This window comes from Carlito syrichta, unplaced genomic scaffold, assembly GCF_000164805.1.
Source record: "Carlito syrichta isolate Samal-C Ts95f unplaced genomic scaffold, Tarsius_syrichta-2.0.1 Scaffold148494, whole genome shotgun sequence".
NCBI classification, from domain to species: Eukaryota; Metazoa; Chordata; class Mammalia; order Primates; family Tarsiidae; genus Carlito; species Carlito syrichta.
The window spans coordinates 80,626-95,480 of NW_007092590.1; the positions used below are offsets into that span (position 1 = coordinate 80,626).

A 14,855-nucleotide genomic window follows, 5' to 3' on the forward strand; every position below is an offset into this window, starting at 1 on the left:
AAGCCAATGTCTTAGAAATTTCCTTGCCTGTTAGAATTTTTGCTATAATTAAGAGCATAACTTCTGGCATTTTAAAAACTGTATCTAGTATACTTAATATATAGCATATTTAGCAAATTACCACTGAATGAAGTATTACCTTATAAAAAAGCAGGATGAAATTGATAGCGAAGGCAACAAACAGAGCAAGGAACCTCAGGTTGTAGAAATTTCTGGCCAGGTAATGCTGAAAAGAAAAGGACAGGCAAAAATAGAAGAGCTTTGAAAGGGAAAGAAAACTTCTCTCCCTCACACAGATCTATTCTGGTTAGAAGTTCACACAGGCCTATCCCTACTCTTTGGTTATACTCTTCTAGGGCAATCTTGGCCTTCCCAACACAGGCATGACTTATTTGAAGGAAGCTAGAAATGTTGGCTTTTAAAAAAATAAAACAATTTTAAACACGCGGAAAAACCCTGCTCTGGATTATCCCTCAGGGATTCAAAGGTGTAAACATGCCACCAGCAAAGGACCCAAGCACTACTATATGTGTTTTCACAATCACTCCACACAGCAAATAGTCTGTTTGGACATTATGAGTGACCTAGGCCCACTAAAGACCTGATGCCACCCCGGATACAGCCAGACTGTGGGCTAGAATCCTCATCCCTTTGGTAAATTACTGCCCCTGGAGCCTCTCCCTCGTCCTCCTCTGGGACTTTTCTATTCTCACTGTTATCTTCCTTGGAAAAATTGGCACTTAAAGACTGGAATGGTAGCAGCTTGGGGCAAGTTTCCTGTCTCTTTATGGAGGGGAACCTCATTCATATTGCCAGGGAAGGTATGGTCCTGGCCATTAGTCACAGTACCTTAGTGGGCAATTTATCAGATAAAGAATATACAAGCTGCACTGAGGTTTGATTGCATGCAGAATAATAAAGCTTTGGAGGCCAAGTGTGGGAACCCGGCCTAACACAGGAGATTCTTTCTGTATCCCACATGTATCCCAAACTACTTCTGAACTTTCGGGCCAGAAACAAGTAAGTCCCCACATAACACACGTAAAGGACCAGATGGCAACAGGTGTTTCTGCTCTCCTGGTGAGAAAACAGGCCGGAGAGGACACCCCACTGCTGGGCAGAGCTGCTAGAGGACAGCAGCGCTTTCCCGGTTATTCCCTTTTTCTTTTCCTTGACACAAAAGAGATAGGCAGATAACGGAGAAGAGGCGAAGAACAGGAGTGAAAAAGGGGCAGAAGCATAACCCACCAGTGAAACAAGTCAGCTGCACCTCTCTGCAGTCTGTCCAGGCAGACACCTGCTCTAGGAATAAGGCTAGGGCTGGAGCACTTACCAGTAACTTGGTCTGATAGATTTCCAGCCCTTTAAAGAAATTGGCCATGAAGGCTTGAGGCTTCTCAACCTTCTGACCACGCCGTCGCTTCTTCTTTTTTGTCACCTCTGCCCACAGGTACTCAGCTTGCTCCTCCTCTTTGACTTTGTCTTCCTTTTCTCCATCTTCCATGCTGCAGGAATGAGAAGCCCACTCAGTGGAGCAGGAGAGAGGTAGGTCTGGCCCAGAGAGGGAGACTAAGTTAAAGAGAAGTCTGGGTTGAGAGAGGAGGGAGGTGGAATCATTTCTCAAGGGTGAATTCCTTAGGTCTTGATCACCCCAGTGGCCAGACATCAAATTTATATTTAATGGGTGGCAACCACTTGGATGAGTCACAATCATAGGTATATGCCAGTTATGTTGTACTTTTCTGAAATAGACTTAATACATTTTTTTTTTCACTCCAGGAAAGTATCCTTTATTTTATAAGCCTTCTTGGATGTTAGCATTAGTATCTATTCTTCCAAGCTTGTGACAAGATTTAATACTTGTATAAAGAGCTTAGTACAGGCCTGACATGTCATAGGCATTCAATAGATATTAGATATCATTGTCATCATCATTATATAAAGTTGCAAAGTATAGGTTCTTGACCATTTGACCAAGTCATTAAACTCTGATCTGCTGTTGGGATTATCAAGTTTACAATATTATTAATTTTTATTTTGTTATTTTACTGTAATATTTATCTATATTTTCAGAGATGGGGACTTGCTCTGTTGTCCAAACTGGAGTGCAGTGGAATAATGGAACTCCTGCAGCCTGGAACTCCTGGACTCAAGTGATCCTCCCACCCCGGTCTCTTAAGTAACTAGGTGTATAGGTATGTGCCACAATGCCCAGCTAATTTTTTAGAAATAGAAATGGGGTCTTTCTATGTTGCCCAGGCTGATCTTGAATTCCTGGCCTCAAGTGATTTTCCTGCCTTGGCCTCCCAAAGCACTGAGATTGCAGGCATAAGCACTGTGTCTGGCTATGTTAACAAGATGAATAGGATGTGTTTATTACATAGCTGGGGTAAAAGGAAATACGGCCAGAGCCTACAGAATATATATTGCTTGCATTAATAGGAATCAAATTTTCTATTAGTATTTACTACAGTCACAGAATAGTAGAATCTATCAAGAACTATCTACCACAGCAATTAGCGTATTGATGCTCCCAAGAACTTACTCTGCCTTCTCAGATTCTAGTTTTCCTTCTGCTTCATGTGCTGCCTTCATCTCTGCTGCCTAGACAAAAATACAATCGGTCAAGCTTCCCTCAAAGAAGCAAGTTCATGATAATGAACCATATTGTTGGCCATTTTCTTCTTGGTCACACATTCCAATGACTTTTTCTTTTTGTGTTTCTACTTCTCTCAGGATCACCAAACATGTGTCCTACTATATATCAAGTGACTTGAGAGATGCCAAGATAAAGATTTCAAACTTGAAAACTCTACTGTGTTTTTATTATTTATTCAGCTCAAACAGGAAACTTGTGCTAGGACATTGTGAGCGCCCCCTGGCAGTGGTCCTACTACTCTATGGGGTCAGGGAAAGATAAGACACAGATCAAAACAAGTTCAATCCAGAACCCGCTTTCATCTGACAGGATCTTGCTTTACCTTCAATCTTCTTGCATCTATCCCAATCCCTCTGGCTGAGGACCACTACACTCAGAATAAAATTCAAGTCTTGCATGCTCCTGGACTTTCTCTCTATCCCCATCTTGTACCATCTGACTTGATCCTATACTCAAACATGCAGGCCTCTTTTCCCTTCCTGGAACATTCCAAATCCTGTGCACTAGGGACTTTGCACTAGCCATATGCTCTGCCTGAAGTATGACTGCTCCAGCTTTTCATGTGCTTGCCATCCTTCAGGACTTGGCTAAGATGACACCTCTTCGGAAGCTTCCTTGACCACCCTACTTATACTGGGCCCACATTCAATCTGCAACACATTGCATGTTCATCTATTTTAACATGCAGCACAAATGGTTTATCCATTTGTTGTATTCTCCCGCTAGAAGTTAAGCTCTATAAAAGCAAAAACGTTGTCATTCTTTTGAACCAATGTATTCACACATCCTAAAACAAAGCCTAGCACAGAGCAGTCCCTGAATGAGTTCTTATTATGTATAAAACTCTGTTTTAGGCACTGGGGCTACATCAGGGAGCAAAAGAGAATTAATTATATTGTAAGAATGCCCATGAATCTGATGCTTCCTTCCCTGACTCTTCAAACTGGGTGAGAGTTCTTTCCTAAACACAGTGGCTGACATTTCTCCTTCCTAGCATTCTTCATGCTTGTGTTGACTTGTCCGGTGTCTATCTCCCCCACTAAACTATAGGGACAAGGCATTTCTCATTCACCATTGTATTCTCAGCGCCTAAAACAGCGACAAGTACACATTAACTTTTCAATGAATAATAATGGAATGTGTGAATAAAAGTTGTCTTTGGGCTCCGATTTCTTCACACTTCTTTTTGATGCTAGGATGATGCCATGAGTTCATGCTGCAAGAGAAGGGACCACCCAGAACCTTCCATGACCAAAGGGCCTTGAATTACTGCTACCTTGTTCACTTAAGCTGCTTGACTGACTTGAAGTGCTAAATGAGAATAGTGGATGTTTCACAAGGATAAAAATGTCTCGAGCATGATCAAACTCATTGAGAGACTGTGCCAAGTCATATGATACCACCTAGGCCTTTTAAGACAGTGAAAAAGTACTGTCTCACAAGAGGAACTCTTATGTTATACTTGGTTTTTGATGTTTTCAGTTCACTGAATGAATGTGTGCACCATAAAAACTAACCTTCTAATAAAAGTTTGAAGCAAAGTCAGTGTCACAGATCATCATGTTTGAACTCTACTGTGTTTTTATTATTTATTCAGCTCAAACAGGAAGTGGAAGACCACCCAATGACTAGCCACCAAGATAATCATTTTAGTCTTGATCTCCTCAGACATGCCAGAGCTGAAATGATAAGGCTAGGGTAATCATAGCAGAGCCAGTGTCTAATACAGTGTTGGCTCCCGGGCAAGTGGTGTCAGTACTGATTGCAAGATATGGTGGCAAGTCTTTTTCTGGGGATAAAGAAAGATGACAGAAACAAACAGTGCTTACCTGTGCTTTCCTTTTCTTCCGTACAGTATTCTCTAACGTCGGGGGTTCATCCTTGCCAATAATTTCAGAGAGGTCACCCAAACCCACTTCAGGCCCGTGCTTTAAACTACCTTCTTTCTTTGCATGTAGTCCAAAGAGGTCTGACATGATGTCTGCATCTCCCTTCTCACCCTTTACAAAGTGTGCTAGTTCTGTGGCGATACCCGGCTCCGTCACCTCTGTCCTCTCAGCCTCCATAGCATCATCATGGATACCAAACTGGGTTGGGTCAGGCATGTCACCCAGGATCTTGGTCACTCTGATGTTCTTTGCCCCTTCTACCAGACCCCCTCCAAACACCGTGCTCCAGAGGATCTGGAAGATTCCTCCCACTATGGTGAAGAACAGCTGGAACAGCCCCACAAACAACATCCAGAAAAAAGAGAAGAAAACCTTTACCAGCTCCTTCGCAGTCATCTTTTTGACATTCCTGTATTGCTTCCTGAGGTTCTTTAGGGTTGCCTTCTTCAGAAAGTTGGCCACATTCCTCTTCACTGAAGCCCAGGCCATGGCAAATGCAGAGGCAGACTCAAAAGACCTGTCTTCCTCCTCTTCACCCTCTATTTCTAATGCGTAAGAAGAATCTTCATCTTCTTCCTCCTCTTCTTCTGGCCTGTCAGCTGAATCGGATTCAGAGATCTGAGATGCTAGCTGCATTTCAAAGATGGTATCCTCACAGAAGTTCACAAACAGTTCCATCTTTTCTTGCTCCCCACCTTCATTGACAACATCAAAGATGAACTGTCGCTTAGATTCCTTCACTTGGGGCTTCTCCCACTGAGTTCGACTAGATTCACTGATCTCAAAATAAACACGCTCAATTTTCTTGGCCCCACCCATGATCTCAATTCGTCCTAGGTACGGTTCGAAGTAATTGAGCACGCTTTCTGCTGGGTCCAACAGACATTTCAGGCGAGAATCATTTGGCATATGTTCAGAGAGATTTGTCAATAACACGGCCACATTAAACCCTATGTCCTTGGCCGGTTCATGAAACCGGTCTACAAAATCAATGTAATTAAACATGTCATTCTCATCGGCTTCTGCACATGAAAGGAGAAAGTCAATCTCTGACTGTGTGTACTGTTTTTGCCCTTCCATGGCCTTCTGGAATTCTTTTTTGGAAATAATCTCTTTACCATCTGGGTCATATTCTTTGAAGGTGTCTGAGCTGGTTAAGTCTTTAAGTTTCAAGAACATGTCAAAGAATTTCAAGATCATTTCTACATTGGTAGATGATTCTACCAGTGTGTCAACCATCTGCTTGCCAATAGTTCCATTTACCACATTCCCTGTGAGGTAGGTTCAGAAAGACATACAAATATATAAATAAACCCAAGCCATCATGTAACTTGCCAGGTAGCTACTGTTAGAAGACTTATATGCCAAATTAGTCAGCTCTTTTCTGACCATGATGATGTGAGAGGGAGCAGCAAGCCATAAAGACTACACCACTAGGAGCCAAGGGGGAAAGAAACAAAGGGAAGAAGGAGATGGCCACACCGCAGCCTTTTATCTGGCTTGGGGCCTGGAAAGTGGTTTCATGATCAGATTACTGGGGACAAATAGGGATACATGGTGTCCCTCTTATCCCCTTAGAACTAGGAGGGTGCCCAACTAGATGGCTGGCATACACACTGGCAGCCAGATGTGTTGAAAAGCAATGGGGAAAGGGAGAGGACAGGGAAGAGCAAAGCTTGGAGGTTTTCCCCAGTTCATTCTGGCTTTCCTACTGATATAAAATGAGTTGCTTTCAGGCTTCCTCCATCAGACCACGTGCCCCTCACTCATTTTTTTGTTTCTGAAAATTTGGCTTTCTGACCAGTGTCCTATGGCATCAGTGGTCTGCCAGGATAATCTGCGTGATTAGTAAGGTTAGTGCTCAGACCAATGACAGTTGTGTGAATGCCTAGTTATACCAAACAGCCCAACCTTCCAGGAGGGACAGAAGCATCACCACCATGTCCTGAAGGAGATCCAAGAGTTCCTTCAGCAGCTCGATCTGACTGGAATCCTAGAACAGAAACAGGAGATACCCCTGAGCTATCTGATCCCTCAGCAAAGTACAGGGCAGTGAGCAAGAAGAGCCTGCCGTGGAGAGGTTAGGTGAAGGCTGCATCAATGTCAGGAATGAACTCCCTTTTCATTGTGAATGAGGATGTCTCATCATCCACTGTTTGCAGCACGGAAGACTCACTGTAGCCGGTCTCATCAGTAGGGCTCCTTCCTTTACATTTTTCCTTTTATTACTACCATGTGGCAGATATACTCACTGTTGTCCAAAACTACTGAACAACCCAATCCACCAGTGACTTCTCTAGTCGTTTATGCTGTCATTTTCTATACTGGGGAATTACCAATGAGCCTTATGGGAATACTGTTGCAGTCCATTTAAGGTATTAAGGTGTCACCAAAGGGTTCTCCTTTCTTTCTGGCTTAATGTCGATTCTCTTGATTCTAGTTGGTGGTGATCTGGGTGCCACTGGTCCCTTAAGATGGTATATAATTGTGGTTATTCCTCTGGATGGTTTGATACTAGTCTGTTTGGTTTTAATTCCAGCAATGCAGAAAAGGCATTGCTCAGCTAGTGCTCCACATCAAAGGAAACGATCCTTGGAGGATCTGAGGTGGGCAATCTGAGGTTACAATATAAAAAATGTATTATGGGTCACACCTCACAATAAAAAAAAAACAACAAACAAACAAAAAAACCCATAGCTCTTTGCCTAGCCCTTCAAATTTCAGAGGAATTTCCCCTCACCTATGATGCATGTCATAGCTTATACAAAATATCATAGAAATGTAGAATATTAGAGCTGGGAAGAGACCTCAGAGATCATCTATTCTAACTCTGAATATTTCATAGATGATAAGAACAAAACTTGAAAGGGGAAGTGACCATCCGAAAGTCACTGGTGAGGACGTGGCAGTGCCAGGCGCTTGTCTCAGAGCCTCTACAGCACACTGCCCTAGCTGATATAGGGGTGAACACCCTACTGTCAAATTGGCAGCCCTCCCAGGAACTCTCTCCTCCCATAAGGCCAGAGTCAAAAGGGGAAAAATGAAAGGGTTAAATAGCACATTCCAGAAGAGAGGAGGCAGATGTGACAGCCTTGAACATTTTAGATACACATTATACAAATTAAAGCTGCAAATGTACTTTAATCAGCCTGAAACGCATCCTGAAGGTCTCTGTCATGTGTTGCCATGGAGAGAGGTGATAAACTACTACATATGTTACATTTATTTGTTCATAATAAATGCTCTGAGTGGTTCTGATTCATCTTGCCAGAGAGATGGGGAGTGAGAAGGAGAGGCAGAGATGGGGAGGGAGGTGGAAGCAGAGGTGAGAGAGAAGGGTGTGTGATTACAGAGACATGCAACAATGGACAGATCAGACAGGGCTGGTAGGTGATGTTTGTAAGTTGACAAAACAGTGACAAAGAAGCAAAAAGGATTCGCCATAGAAAGCAAGTATTGAGGCAATAATAGAAAGGGTAAGTTGGTGGGACACAAGGAAGGAAGCCGCATTCATGCAAAAGCCTATCTGGAAACCCCCCTCCCTCACCAAAAGGCATTCATTCCTGTCTTTGAATTTGGCCCTCAGCTTTAAAACTGAGACCTAATCTGCATGGCTTTTCCAGCCTTTGATCAAGCAGCCACATCCACAACGGAAATACCAAGGAGTGAGGACTGACTTAGCATTTGACACCAATGATACGTGCAGGGAACAGGCCACAGTACCTGAGAGAGTTTCATCTGCATGTTAGCAAATACATGGAGGAAGCCGACCACTGCATCCCACAGTCTGCTGTGAGCCAGGCTCTGCTGGTTCCCAATGCAGGGGCCCTGTGGAGAGGAGGACATCCTTATTTCACTTAAACTTCACAAGCTGCTCTGAAACCTGTCCTAGTAAGGGCATTTGATACCTCCTTATATGTAGACAACACTTTCTAAGAGTCACACATTTCGTAGTTCAATATTTTCCCAGGGTATTACTGTCATGTACTTCTGGAATTACTTTTACCAGAAAGTAATTAATAGGGGCTCATGGATTCTGGTTCTAATTTCCACTCAAGAGAACATCATTTCTCCCTTTATTCCTTTGTTCTATCATTTTTTTTTCCTTCATGATTGTAGTTTACCACGTCTAGGGAAAACCAGTAGAGATTTTGCAGACTGGTTACTTTCACCCTCATAATGAGTTCTTCAAATAAAATCTTACATTGGAGAACAATATTTAAGATAGTGAAATGCTGTGGTTGACACAAGGCTGCCCACCCTCACCCACAACTTAACCTCAGAGGCCTTTGGAGGCACTCAAGGGGGCTGTGGAGCACAGTGTAAATGCCAGGTACCAGGCCACCTATTGTTTTCAGGCAAAGTTACACATAAATGCTATCAACATGACGTTATCTAACCAAGTAAAAACAAAATTTGTGTAATAATCCTTGTGTTCAGTCACTTCTAGGATTTTCTTATCACTAACTTAAACTTCAGATATAATACCATCTGAGAGTCAAATGTAGAAAGATGACTTAATTGTCAGTTTGCACAGTGCATGTTAATAACCTTCCTATTTTTGAAGACCATTATTGAACCAACACTTCTTATCCTTTTCTCTTTATAGTCTATTTTTTTCCTACCCTTCAGCCAATCTCCAGATCACTCTTCAATAAGAAAGTTCACAAAGGGAAAGTTATTACCTCAAGTTCTAGAAAAGTCTTGGCAGGATTTCCAAGAAAGAGGTGAGCAGGAGAAATATTACCTGCATTCCCAAATCACAAAAATTTGTTTAAAAATCACTGTTTACAAAAATTCAGTGTCTGAGCCCTAGATGCTAGTAGATTTTTGGTGAGGAACAAAATTGGTTGTTGAGAGAAACTCACATTCACCAAAAATGAGCTTCTCCTTTACTTTTGGAAGAAGTGCTCCACAGGACTTTCTGCAGATAAAGATGGGTTTTGCAGGAATCAAATCAGATGCTTGCCAAATATGTTCAATGATCTCCTTAGGTATATCTCATACTGTGAAACTTTAGATTAGTCATCTGCTCTAGGTTTATCTCTCAAATGGATGTTTGAATGACAAGAATCCATTTCCTTCTTAAAATCCTCCCTAGTTAGTTGATCGTTTTATGTTTATTTTAATGAGAAAATATGACCTGAGTGTACCAGTTGTCTCATCATATAGATCTTTATTAAGTGAGAATTTAGTGTTTTTCATAGGACAAGTTTCAGCTCAACATTATTACCTGTGATAAAAAGGGGAGAGCACTAAAAATTACTCTTAGACTCTTGGAATACAGAATGTTCTTTGGGAAAGAAATGAAGGTACACATGAAAAGGGATGAAATATTCCCCATTTCTTTCCTTCACTTTCTTTACTTTTTTTTTTTTAGCAAGATTGATGTAATTGCTGACATGATTCCTCATGAAGCCATGCACAATCCTATCTTTGTAACTTTTCCAAATGACTGAGAATATACTTCCTTCTCTCGATTCATCCATAGTCCATATACTCTTGTGAAAACCTGGAGCCCTTTGACTCTTAAAGACTCTGCTTTCTTCTGAACTCATACATACATAGTTCTTAAGCAGAGTATATACGATTATTTTAAATCACATATGATCATTTTCCTCATGTACATATATTTTCTCAATTGCATTGTAAGCGCTTTATGGATAGAAGCAATGCATTACACTTCTTCTCTCGTACTACAGTACAAAGCACAAGCTAAGTGTTTTGCTGAATGAATGAATGAGAGTCTTATTCACAAGTCTCCTGATTATGGTAATCTGAAGAGAAAATGTTACTTTTGCCGAAAAAAGTCTTATTTCATAGAGGGTTATGATATGCTTGCTGATTTTATAGCACATTATGCCTGAATACACCCCCAATCCCTTTTCACATTAGCTAGACCACCACTGGCAATGAATAGAGAATGCTGGGAACACAAAAAGACTGCTGCAAGGTTTAGATATTCAACAAGAAATTCACTTGTAGATTGGACTGCTATGGCACATAGTTTATGTACTTCTGACGTTACTTTTCCACACAGTTAATTTCTGACAAATTAGTAGGATCTCATAGATTCATAGATTCTTTACTCATAGATTCATAGATCTCTTTATTCATAGATCTCTTTATTCCTTTGTTATGCCAATCATTTCTCTACTCCACTCTTCACACTGAATGAGCACCTTTTATGTGCCATTGTTGTAGTCATGAAGAATTTTAAGTTGATGACGTAATTTTATGTTCATAAAAAGTTTTCAGTCTAGGAAGGAAAGCAAATCTAACTAGATAAATGTAAGTGAAATGCGACAAAACCATGAATAGGCCCACTGAGGGACCAAAACTATAGCTTCTTATAGAGTGCAGGAACTATTGGTTCCTATTTATAGACAAGAAATATTGCCACATTGGGGCTAGATGCACAGTCCACTATGTGCATCCAAATATTCTATAGGGTCTACAGAATATGGGCATGTCACAATGTTCTCTTTGTTTTCAAGAACGGACTCTGTAGCACATACCTGGATGTATTCTGTAAGAGAATTGAAAATTTGCTTGGTGACTGCCAGAGCTTTGGAAAAATTATGCTGTCCAGATTCATCAATGATGTCCTTCCCTGAATAATACCAGTAGAAATCACTGATTGATTCCTAAAAGCAAACAAGTAGAGCTTAGTATTTTTCAGACTTCAGTCAGTGAGGTAAAATCAGTGTTCAGGAAGAGTCCAAGAAAATGCTATATCTCTATGACCTCTTTGCTATGCAGAAGCCAGGAACTCTGTAATGAAGTACAGAGTTACCTGACTCCTAGCATCTTTATTTTTTAAAAGATTTAATTCGATTTTATTTTATTATAGAGATGTGGGGTACAAATCAGGATTAACTACACAAACAGGCTACACGCAGGTGACCCTCTGGCCCTCACTCCCCCGTTATAGGATTAGGTACTCTTTGCGTTGTTATGTTCCCCTATCCTCCCTCAGCATCTTTCAAACACAAATATTTCTCCAGAGAAAAGAACAGATAGGATGAAAGGACAGCCTTCAGTTGGACCCAGGTAATTATGAAATAGACAATTTATTCAAAGTGGGAAATGTACATTAAAGATAATAATGACTATTATTCAAATAATCATAATAGCAACAGTAACATTATAGCTAACATTGTAAGTGCCAGACACTGTTCTGAGTACATTACAAATACTGGCATTTCAACCTCACTAATCATCAAAGAAATGCAAATTAAAACTACCCTGAGATACCACCACCTAACTTCAGTCAGAATGACTATCATCAATAACTCAAAAAACAACAGATGCTGGAGAGGATACAGTGAAAAGGGAACACTTCTACACTGTTGGTGGGAACGTAAACTAGTACAGCCTCTGTGGAAAACAGTGTGGCGATTCCTAAAAGACCTAAAAATCGACCTTCCATATGACCTCACAATCCCCCTACTGGGACTATACCTGGAAGAACTCAGGTCACTCTATAAAAAAGATACCTGCACACGTACGTTTATCACAGCATTGTTCACAATAGCAAGAACATGGAACCAACTGTGCTGCCCATCAAAAGAATACTAGATTAAAAAAATGTGGTACATATACATGATGGAATATTACACAGCCATAAGAAAGAACGAATCATGAACTTCACAGCAATCTGGGTGGACTTAGAGTCTATAATACTGAGTGATATGTCACAGAAACAAAGAACTGAGTATCACATGTTCTCACACATAAGCGAACCTTGAACAATTTCGTAATACTATAAGAAAAGGATTGGCAGTAGAAGAAAACTTTCAGGAGGGGGGTGGGGAAGCGGGATTGGCAATCGTGGGGATCTGCCTGGGGAAGGGGGGGTCGTACCTCATCAACAAGGGTACCTGCATAATGAACATTTGTATACCTAACCCTGAATTGTACTCCACATCTTTAAAATAAAAAAATTAAAAGTTAAAATAAAATACAGGTATTTTTCAAGGTATGTGGGTTCGATTCCAGATAACTGCAATAAAATGAATATTGAAATAAAGTGAGTCACACAAAAGTTTTGGCTTCCCAGTGCAAATAAAAGTTATATTTACACGCTTGTAGTCTTTCAAGTGTGCCATAGTGATTATGTTTAAAGAAGCAATGTACAAATCTTCATTAAAATAATTTATTGCTAAAAAATGCTAACAAACATCTGAACCTTCAAAAAGTTGTAATCTTTTTGCTGGTTGAGGATCTTGCCCTCAGGGTGGTGGCTGCTGAGGGATGGAGTAACTCTGGCAATTTTTTGAAATAAGACAATAAAACGTGCTGCACTGATTGACTTCCTTTCATAATAGATTTCTCTGTAGTATGCAATGCTGCTTTATAGCATTTTACTCACAGAACTGTTTTCAACATTGGAGTCAATTCTTTCAAATCCTGCTGCTGTTTTATCAACTAAGTTTATGTAACAGTCTAAGTCCTTTGTTGTCATTTCAACAATGTTCATAGCATCTTCATCAGGAATAGATTTTATCTCAAGAAATCACTTTTTTTCCTTATTTATAAGGAGCAACTTCTCATTCATCAAAGGTTTATCATGAGAGTGCAGCAATGTAGATGCGTCTTCAAGCTCTACTTGCAATTTTAGTTCTCATACTGTTTCCATCACATCTGCAGTTACTTCCTTCACTGAAGTTCTGAACCCCTCAAAGTCATCCATGAATGTTAGAATCAACTTCTTCTCAACTTCTGTTAATGATATTCTGACCTCCTCCCATGAATCCCAAATGTTCTTAGTGGCATCAAGAATAGTGAATCCTTTTCTGAAAATTTCTAATTTACTTTACCCAATGTATCAGAGGAATCACTATGGCAGCTACAGCCTTACAAAATGTATTTCTTAAATAATAAGACTTGAAAGCAAAAATTACTCCTTGATCCTTGGGCTGCAGTATGGATGTCGTGTTAGCAGGCATGAAACAACATTACTATCCTTGAACATCTCCATTAGAACTCCTGGGTGACCAGGCGCATCGTCAATAAGCAGTACTATTTTGAAAGGAATCTTTTTTTTTCCTGAGCAGTAGGTCTCAACAGTGTGCTTAAAACATTCAGTAAACTGTGATGTAAACAGATGTGCTGTCATCTAAGTTTTGTTGTTCCATTGATAGAGCACAGGCAGAGTAGATTTAGCATAATTATTGTTTTCTCTCTCTCTTTTTTTTTTTTTTTTTTTGAGTTGGAGTCTTACTCTGTTACCCAGGCTGGAGTGCAGGCATGCTCATGGCCACCACAGCCTTGACCTGCTGGGCTCAGGTAATCCTTTTGCCTCAGCCTTCCAAGAAGCTGAACTACAGGCCTGTGACACCACGCCTGGCTAATTTTTTTGATTTATTGTAGAGATGAGGTCTTGCCAAGTTGCCCAGGTTGGTCTCAACCCATGGGCTCAGGTAATCTTCTCACCTCAGCCTCCCAAAGTGCTGGGATTATAGGCGTTAGCCACTGGACCTGGCCTGATTTAGCATAATTCTTAAGGGCTCTAGGATTTTTTGGAATAGTAAATGAGTATTGACATCAACTTAAAGTCACCGGCTGAATTAGTCACTAGCAAGAGAATCAGCCTATCCTATCCTATCAGAAATTGACTTTTTTTTTTAAGCTTTGAAAGTCCTAGATGGCAGCTTTTTCTAATAAAAGGCTGTTTTGTCTATATTGAAAATCTGTTGTTTGGTATAGCCACCTTTATCAATTATCTTAGCTAAAGCTTCTGGAGAACTTGCAGCTTCTATACCAGCACTTGCTGTTTCATTTTGCACTTTTATGTTATAGAGATGGCTTTTTTCCTTAAACCTTGTGAGCCAACATCTGCTAGCTTCCAACTTTTCTTCTGAAGCTTCCTCACCTCTCTCAGTCTTCATAGAATTGAAGAGCATTAGGGTCTTGCTCTGGATTAGGCTTTGGTTAAGGGAATGTTGTAGCTTGTTTGATCTTCTACCAGAACATTGCAACTTCATATCAGCAAAGAGGCTATTTCACTTTCTTAAGATTCATATGTCCACTGGAGTAGCACTTTTAATATCCTTCATTCACAACTTGGCTAACTGCTTGGTGCAAGAAGCCAAGCTTTTGGCCTATCTCAACTTTGTACATGCCTTCCCTACTAAGTTTAATCATTTCTAGTTTTAAATCAAAAGTGAGAGATGTGTGACTTTTTTTTCTCTTGGACACTTAGAGGCCATTGTAGGGTTATTAATCCTAATTTCCATACTGTTGTGTCTTAGGGAATGGGAGACCCAAGGAGTGAGTGATGGGGGTGGGGGAAGAGAGGGGTG

The 14,855-nt window shown here is 40.6% G+C and overlaps 1 protein-coding gene across 2 annotated transcripts in view; it reads right to left on the minus strand.

Annotated features, from left to right (window-relative positions):
- The window catches only part of RYR3 (ryanodine receptor 3), a 160,337-nt gene that overhangs the window by 21,848 nt on the left and 123,634 nt on the right, over positions 1-14,855 (minus strand). For both annotated transcript variants that reach the window (XM_008050522.1, XM_008050521.1), the window contains 7 exons: positions 11,067-11,195; positions 8,272-8,376; positions 6,460-6,541; positions 4,489-5,819; positions 2,546-2,604; positions 1,334-1,505; positions 140-226 (listed from right to left, as the gene is read on the minus strand). In XM_008050522.1, the coding sequence (XP_008048713.1) occupies positions 140-226; positions 1,334-1,505; positions 2,546-2,604; positions 4,489-5,819; positions 6,460-6,541; positions 8,272-8,376; positions 11,067-11,195 (1,965 nt within the window). The remainder of the gene's footprint in view (positions 1-139; positions 227-1,333; positions 1,506-2,545; positions 2,605-4,488; positions 5,820-6,459; positions 6,542-8,271; positions 8,377-11,066; positions 11,196-14,855) is intronic.